We start from the raw sequence: 8,972 nt of genomic DNA on the forward strand, positions 1-8,972 counted from the left end.
TGAACTAAGGCTAGTCTTCTGCTTGGGATCTGTGACTGGAGACCAGCTCTGGTAGAGACTAGCAGTGTGATCTTGTCTAGGTACCAATGCTTCAAACTCCATCCACTGTAGTGGGCCTTTCCCATGCCTCAACACCCAAGAACACAAGTACACTTGTTTATCTCCTCTAGTAACTCATGATGTTAGATGGACTTCTCCTTGATGAAAGTGTCAATGCAGAAATTAGAAGGAAAGCAGAGACCCAAATCAATCCATTACTTCAAGAATCAGCTCAAGTCCTGTGTTTCTTAGGTGGATGGAATTGCTTTTTTCCTTTGGCTGAAATGGTTAGGCCATGATCTCTCTCTTCATACTCCTCCAATGAGATCTACACGGGAGCTACAGCTTGGACAAAGTCCTCAATTTCTTCCCAGCTCCATCTTTACAAGGGGTCTTCAGAGACTTCAAATCTGTGTTTTGGACTCCAGCCCTACCTGTACTTTGATCTGTCACACAAGGACTCTAGGCACTGGTAGAAGAGAGAAGCCTCCACCCCATCCAGCGTGCTGCAGTCGTGCGGGGGCTGGCGCTGCCGGTGCTGCCCAGAGGATGACGTTGGCACAATCACAGTGTTTGGATTCTTACCAGCCAGTAGGTCTTGATAAATGGCAGCCACGCTTTCCAGGAACTCTGGAAAAAAAAAAAAACAACCAGAAAACAACTTAAAACCCAGGGCCACAACCAGCAAAGCATCCTCCTGAGCTACCAGACCTGGGATTCGAGTGCCAGTCCCTGCTTGGTGTTGTACACAGCCCCAGCAGGTACTAGTTCTAGCTTCTGCCTGTCAGGATGATTAAGACAGGGCCACTCTGGGATGATGAGAGGCCACTCACTCTGTTGAACAAGGTTCTTCTCAAGGGACCAGAGGCTAGCTGGCACATGGATAAGCAGTGGAGCGTGAAAGCTAATGTTGAACACAAAGCTAGTCTGCAAAGTCTAAAAAGTTTTCCTTCTCCATCTCTTGCCACTGATTAAGAACTCATCCAAGTTGGGAACAAACCATATGGAACAGCAACAGGAGGAAAGGGAGCAAGTTAGTCAGGGCTCCAGGCTGTATCCCAGCTCATCTCTGTGCTGCTCCAAAGTAAATACAACGCGGGATCTAGAGGAAGGGCCAGGGCAGGTCAGGGCTAGAGCTGGCAGAAAGCCTCTCCCCAGGCTCCTCATACTACCCACTGTTTACTGCAGGAGTCTAATTTTAAACAAGTTTGTTTATGGATGTGGTCGGCAGTTTACAAATCTAGATTCCACTTGGAGTGGTTTGCATGCGTGTGGGTTGGTGGGAGAGCGTATGGCAGGCTGTGTGGCTGTTGTTCCTGGGGGAGCAGGACAGGGATGGGGTTTTGGGGGGGTGTGTGTGCACATGGATGAGCTTGGGAGGACTCCAGTGGCATTTCAGTCCCTCGTGGATGGAAGCGTAATGCTGCCTGTGAGCTGGGTGGAAAGGCAGGAGGTCAGTGGGACCTGAGGCTGTGCTGAGGTTCTGCAGCTCAGTGGAAGTGTTTGTTGTATGAGAGAAAACCTTTCCAAACACATTTGCTGTCCCTGGCTAAAGGCATTACAAGCCTGGTTCTGCAGAACCTAAAAATCACCATTTTGAACTGGTTTTCTCTGCTGAGTTGTCATAGATAATGTTGTGATATTCACAGGGGAGTTATGGGCTAAGTATATACAGAGAAGTCCTGAGAAAAAGGTATTTTTTTGTATTGAGGATAGCAGCTGCCTCTTAACTGCTAGGAAGATGGGAACTGACAGTTTGGATCAGATCAGCAGGCTATCCAAGGCTGCTCTCTGACCACAGACTGTGCTCCACTCACTTCTAGCCAGTGTCTCCCAGTATCCAAACCTGTCCCCCTTTTTCCTGGTCGATGCCAGCTGAGCTACCTCCATCAGAGGGAGCTATTTAAGTGTGAGTGGACAGAAATCCATGAGCTCTTGTTGCCTTTAGAAAGTGGCCTGTGCTGGCAGAGGAGTAAGTGGCACCCCAGCAGTCCCCAGTGCTTGGGAACACACCTAACTTTGATAAAGGAAATGCTTCCCTCATTTTGTCCCCTTCAGCAGTTGCCCAAATGAGATTCCCTTTCCTCAACCACATCTTAGGGGGAGTAACAGGCCAATGGATTTTAAAGCAGCCTCCTTGTACAGAATAACCATCTGAATGTTCATCCAAGTTTTTCCTCCCTCTCTCTGAACTTCAGTCTAAACACACACACAAACTAATATTATTCCCTTTGTACTTTTCCTGTCAAGAGTTTTAAAAGAAGTATTCCATCTAGTTAAAACTCAGTCTGGGGGAGAGGGGTAAAATATAATAAATGACCAACAATAGGAAGAAGGGAGATGGGGATTAGCTGTTCACTTCCCCTTCCAACTAAGGGCTCTCAAATCAAACAAGAGAGGTGGTTCTTCGTGGGACAGGTGGCAGACCTGTGCAAATCCTTGGTGGAGGGTACAAGTTTATGTGATTTCCAGGAGAAAATCTTGGGAGAGAAGTCTACTGCAGGTTCCTAAACCCATGGAAACTATACCCAGTTTGGAAAGTCTTTGAGCTTAAACCAGCACATAGTTGGGCAAGGGTTAGGGGGAAGAATTGTATCCTATTTGTCCAGTTCCTTTCCTTTCAAGGCACCATCTGGGGGACTTTTCTTACCCTGTCTCCAGCAGAGACCAATCCTTTGGAGACAGAAATGTTGTATTAAGGAAAAATAAATGTTCCTCCTAAAAGTTAATTGTTAGGTGCTAACATACTCTAGATAAAGCTGTAAATTTGTGTCTCAAGGCTAAGACAAACACATGCATAAGCCATAACAGTGACAGGTATCTTGTTATTCACAAAAATTTTGAATCTCCTTATGAGGCCTCCTAATCTCTTGGCATCAGTGATGTCTTTGATCAGTAGATTCCACCAATCATATATTTTCAGTGAAAAACCACATCCTTACAAGTTTCAGTAAAGTACAGGGATTGGGAAGCTGTAAGGCTGTGATGCTGCACTAGTGGGTGAAGGCCAGAGCTTCTCAGCATTTACCTGAGTAGTAGAACTGGATCTGGAAGGCAAAGAGGAAATCAGAAAAGGACATCAGGCAATCCATAGCATCATCCATTAGCACAATCCTAGGAGAAGATGAGAGAAACAGTTTAGCATCTACAGAAGAACTGAAGTATGGCATAAAAACTGCAAGGCTGGGTCACAGGGCTACCCAAAGAGTAACTGTGCTGCAGACAAGACAATTACATGAGTATTAAATTGGTGTAAGCAGGATGAGACTTGGGCTATTCCTCTCTGTACCAGAGTTCAAACTGGGATATTTTCAGGTTTATAAGAATAACAACAGTTATTCATTCCCAATCTACACTCAAACAAACTCCACTTGACTCCAGACAAAATAACCTTGCACCAACAACCAGCTTTCTAATTACACTCTGTGAACATCCTATCCTCCCTCCCTGTTGAATGAATCAGTCTCTTTTCCTATCTGTTAGGTCTATCATTTGACTATTGGGTCGAATTTCATGGAAACTGAAGACTTCTTGGGCCAGGGACAATGTTGTCTTTCTCTTTGCTAAGCCCCAGGTGCATATAGGGAGCTATATACAGCCCTGGTTTGAAGCATACTTCATGAATATGGAAAGCATCAGCCACAGGCCATAAAGATTAAGTGATAGCAAAGTCCAGTTCCTCCTGTCAGTAAAAACCTCTGGATTTCAGAAGTAAGTTAGGGTAAAAATGTTCATCAAAATGCAAACAAAACCAATGCTCTGGTCACTGTCACTACATAGGGTTGAAAAGGTCAGTCTCTAAAATGGGGAAAAAATCAAACTCGGGCTGAAGAATGACAGCTCAGACTGGAAAACAGAAGGAAACTCTCCACTTTGATGGGAAAAAATGGAGCATTTGGACAATGCTAAAGAAAGGTAGCTGGTACTTTGTTTCAACTGGGTGCAGCTGTAGTGACCCTGTACAGGGAGTACCTGGCCTGTCACATCACAGGAGAAGAGCTGCTCATTCATTACAGCCAAAGTATGGGTCATCTGGTAGGACCCTTTTGAACAGGAGGCCAAATGCAATCCACGGATCAACTCCTGCAGCCTGAATGGTCTAAACACATTGCTGGGGAAACACTGTTCTCTCTCATGTAAAACACTCCAGGGAACTGTGTGGGAGGCTGACCTAGAAGAGCTACAGGAGCTTGCAAGACTTCTCTGCCATTCAGACCAGTTCTGTTCAGTGTGGCAAAATCAAACATGTAGAGCAGCTTGAATTAATTATCTCAAAGAATAAAGACTGGGGCTAAAAGGGTCCCCAGGAGAAAAGCCAGTATTTAAAACAAAACCCTTTGAAGATGTCAAAGTGCTTCTGATTTATTTATTATGTTCCAGAAGCCTCCTCCTCCTCCTGTCTAAAGAAGCAGTAGCTTCAGTTCTTAATTCTCACTAATAAGCATGTTACTGAGATTGTCAGTGGCCACATCAAGGAAATGGCTTTGAAGCTGGCAGGCAGAGCATCTTCATCTCAGGCACTACTGCTCAGCCACTGGCATTTCCAACCACTATTTAAGCACTGGAAATGCTGATGAGCTGCACTCCCTCCTTTGAAATGATGGTCTGTCGCCCAGATACCCTCAAAGCACAAGCTCCAAAACTTTTGCCAGTGCATTTCTCCATCCTGGAGGTACAGAAAAGCAGTGGAGAGGGTTTTTTTTATATATATTGGTTATGTCCAGAGACAATATTATATCACCTTCATGACAATCAACTCATCTCACTTGTTAAACCTAAAGCTCTGCTCACTGGCTGTGCTCTGCAGCGCCAAGTCCCAGCCTCTTAGAGGAGAGCATTAGGAAGCAGGCAGAGGTCTGAGAATTTGCTGGGCTTTTTTTTGCTCTTAAAAGACAGCAAGGAGCCTCTAAGGAAGCCTGCATGGCACATGTGACGGGGGAGCATTTAAACAGAAGCAGGTGCACTCTGGTGCTGGGTTACTGACTCCTCTTGGCCCAGGAGTCTGCGCTCCGGAAATGTTGAGAAGTCTTTAAATCCAATACAATCATTTCTGAGGAGATTGACTGCAGCTGCCTATTGCCTCACACGGCCAGCTGACTGAACAGGGAGGGAAGCTGGGACAGCATCATATACAACATACCTCCACCTCTTCCCTGGAATACCTGGCAAAGAGAGAATTCTAGCCACGGGCTGTAATCCAGGCAGCAGGACCAAAATTGGGGATGAAATCTCAAAGTCTGAACTGCAACTCAAAAGATTTCATCAGGTAGCTGATATTTCATGGGATCCTTTATTCATCCCTTCTTGTCCAAATTAGACTTTAAGCCCTCAGGGGCACAGACGGATTTACAAAATGAGTAGTCAGCTTTCAATGAATAATGAAAATCAAAGGAGAAACTTTGGAAAGGACTGAAGAAAGATGCCTACACTTGAGGGACTCTGGTAAAGGGTGTAATGGCCTTTTAGGGCTCAGGTGGGTTGGGCTGGCAGGAAAGCCTTTCTGCTGTGCCAGTGGGGAAACTTTATGATCCACTGATTGCGGTTAAAATCCCAGAAACCCAGACTAGACAGGATGTCCCCAGGACAAACTCTAGACCAGGCAAGTTAAAAGGACTTTTACTGTTCTCTGCTACTATTAAAAGCTCACTGACATGATCCACCTTAAGGCCTGGCTCACTCAACTGAGTCTTCAGGGACTTGGTTTGTTTACTGATAAGTGGAGGCAAAAATAAGTGGAACAAAAAGGGCAAGTTCTGCATTCTCAGGTGGGCTTGTGACAAGAGGGGCACAGACTTGCAAGCCCCACTTCCATTAGCACTGCTCAGTGCCCATACCACATAAAGCAGCACAGGAGCTGTGAACTGTTCATCTCACTACTGAAATGTGGGCAGCAGTTCCTTGTGTTTCTGTTACAAGAGAAAAGTCAATGCTCTGCTACAGATCTTGAAGTCATGGCATCAAACCAGAAACATCCCTTCATCTTCTGTCCTGCAGTTTCAAGATCCAGAAAGCCAAAAGTTATCTTTGAAAATCAAAGGTATCTTTATAGATTGAAATCTTCAATCTAATGGCTATAACCCTTTGAAGAAAATAAACACCCAAGAAATCTCACAGGTACAGGTAGCCTGTTTTTTTTTTTTGGGTATGACTTCTGCATTTGTGTGGCACCAGGAACAGAAAAATGGAGCTCTCTAGTGTCATGCAAATAAAACCTCTATTGCTGTAGCCTCTGTTCTTCTGCTCTGACATTTGCTGACCTTATTCCCATTGTTTGTTATCAGTGCATAGCAACAGCTCCTGGACGAGTGGAGTGCACCATACTGTGAGATCATCTCAGTTATCCAGCACTGAGACTACAGCTAGGGCTGCTCCTCCCAAGAGTGCCAAGAATTACACAGGTCCTGGCTATCAGTGAACGCTGTGGCTACTCCTGTCACTACTTTATTTAATTCCCTTCCTAAGCCAATTAGCAACAAAACCACTGGGGGCGTGCAGGCTGAAGGAAGAACAATGTCAGGAGGTTTGCATGGGACACTCATCCTTTGCAAGGACTCAGGACAGCCTGCAGAGTTCACCTTTCCAACGGGCAGAAACAAAGCAGGACAAGGCGAAGGGTAGACCAGAAAAAGGACAGAAGAGCAAGCAACAGTTGGAAGAGAAAGATGGTTTAGAAATATGAGTAGTTTTACTGAAATTGTTCAACTAGATTAGCTTGTAACAGACTAATAGCCACGTGGAAGTAAATCTCTAGCCAGCCAAAAGCAGGAGTGAGGTCATCCCCACCTGAGCCTGGATGCCTCTGTCAGAGATTTCATTGCTCTCCAGCACCTGCTCCCCAAGCTGGCTCGTCTCTCTCCCCAGCACATGCACAGCCGTGCAGCAGGCCCCTGAATGGGGCCTCTAGTTTACAGCAGCCTTGTGGATTAAATTCCTTGACACAAACATCATAATGTGTAGATGTGCTGAAGTCTCCTTTCATGCAGCGTCACAAATTCCTGCTCAGCTCAGCTGGAACCCTGTGAAACACACATCAGCACACGGGACCTGTGCTGGTGTAGCTCCATGAAAGGAAGCAGCAGATATATCCTGGGGTCAGCATTCTGAACAGCCAACTTCTAGTTTTAATTGAACCAACACAGCTCAAACTACAGTTCCATTCGGATAGCAGCGCATAGGAGCCAGGGAAGAATTCCAAGTGGAAGTACTAGCAGATGGATAACACTTCTCTTGGTCACATTTCTTTCCTAACACAGTTTTCATGGGACTCTGATGCTAAAGAAAGATAACAGAATGACAAATAGGAAATGAGGAGCTTTTCCATGATTTAGGCCACAAACAACTTAGGCAGCAGCTAATATCCTGATCATGTGTCTGGATCCTGTTTCCAAATGTCCTAAGCCCATGAAAAAAAGTTACATTTCCATGCCCTCTGTGCTGAGGTGGCTAGAAATGAGAGCATTGACTCAGAAAACTTGCTGTGACTGTGCCATGTGTGTGTCTGTGTGCACCCAAACTGAGATCTGAACTGAGCCCCTGCCCCACCAGCTGCATAAACCTTATTACATTTGCACTATCAGATAGTTAATAATCAACTGCCTGGGCTGGACTGGAACCAACAAGCACTATCAGTAAAAAAATTCCATATCACATTATCAGTGCCCTGAGCCATCTATCTACTCTAGGCCTTGTCTAGATTTAAATAAAATTTCAAACAGATTAGCTACCATGTTCTTAGATAACATATTTTAAACACTGGCAATCCTTCAGAGGTTAGTACCTGTTAAATGGGATCGACCATAGGAATCTGGGGTGAGGGAACACATTTTAAAGATGGTAAACAGTATTTGAAATAGAGTCTAAAATCATGACAGTTAAAAAAACATGTAGGATAATATTCTTTTATAAGCAACTCACCTTCTGAACGTAGAATCACCAGCAGCAGCATTCTGCAGTGACATTTGTGTGACTTATATCTACACCCTTTCCCATTGCTAGAAGAAAAACCTGTTCTTAACCTCAAAACATGGTATCTCTTTGCCCCCAAATCTTAAAAGCTGAAGGCCCCTGTCCATACCTTTATGGACTCATGGATCTCGTTCCTAAGACCACGTGTGTAGGACTAATCTTGCCTTAAATGAGGGGATGAGGACCCACCTTGCAGCTTTCTGAGTGAGTTCCATGGGGAAGTCAGGGCAGAGCAGCTGCAGCAGGCAGTGGTATTCCTGTGCTGTCAGCAAATCTGCAGGAAAAGAGAGGTGAGAACATTGTAATTCTTTTACAGGCTGTTCCTTCTCCTTGCTTCCTCTCTAGGAAAAAAAAAAACCCTCTTATTACCATCTATTCTCAATTCAAGTAGACTGGGTACTAATATCAATATAACTGCTCTCTAGACCTTCAGAGCTGGGCTCTTCAGATGGAGTTTCCAGCAAAGAACACCAGAGAGAGGGCTGATAAAGGGGGAATCCTATCAAAGAGGCTCCTGTGGTAAAAGGTAATGATTCAGTGTGAAAAAGAGGTAACCAAAACAGGGCAGTTTCAAGTGAGAACACAGTTTGGTTTGACTTGAATATAACCATGGAGAAAAAGGAATCATTTCAAAGTTGCTTAAATTTGCTAAAATTCACTGGCATGGTGACATTCACCACAATATGCCTGAAAACTGTCCACAGAACATCTGGCAGCAGTAACAAAGACAAACAAGGGGTTTGGGTTGTGTATGGAAGGCTACAGAGTATAAACCACAGACGTTATTACTCTGGCATTCGGTGAGGCAGCTGGATGGTCTCTTCTGGAATAACGTGTACAAATCTGGTCAGTGGATTATAGGAAGCACAGGATGAAGATCCAAAAAACACATGAAATCCAATCAAATTATTCATGTTTTAGAGAGCAGCTTTGTGAAAGACTGGTCAAGAAAGGCCTCTGTGGTTCAG

At 44.7% G+C, this 8,972-nt stretch overlaps 1 protein-coding gene across 1 annotated transcript in view; it reads right to left on the reverse strand.

Annotated features, from left to right (window-relative positions):
• Window positions 1–8,972, reverse strand: part of LOC103779485 (chromosome unknown open reading frame, human C11orf49) — a gene marked incomplete at its 5' end in the record, with an annotated part of 59,163 nt that overhangs the window by 5,448 nt on the left and 44,743 nt on the right. The window contains 3 exons of the mRNA XM_008947110.1: window positions 474–669; window positions 3,068–3,153; window positions 8,194–8,278. Coding sequence (XP_008945358.1) covers window positions 474–669; window positions 3,068–3,153; window positions 8,194–8,278 — 367 coding nt within the window. The remainder of the gene's footprint in view (window positions 1–473; window positions 670–3,067; window positions 3,154–8,193; window positions 8,279–8,972) is intronic.

The sequence above is a fragment of the Merops nubicus genome, unplaced genomic scaffold (assembly GCF_000691845.1).
Source record: "Merops nubicus isolate BGI_N331 unplaced genomic scaffold, ASM69184v1 scaffold4249, whole genome shotgun sequence".
In the NCBI taxonomy this organism is placed as follows: domain Eukaryota; kingdom Metazoa; phylum Chordata; class Aves; order Coraciiformes; family Meropidae; genus Merops; species Merops nubicus.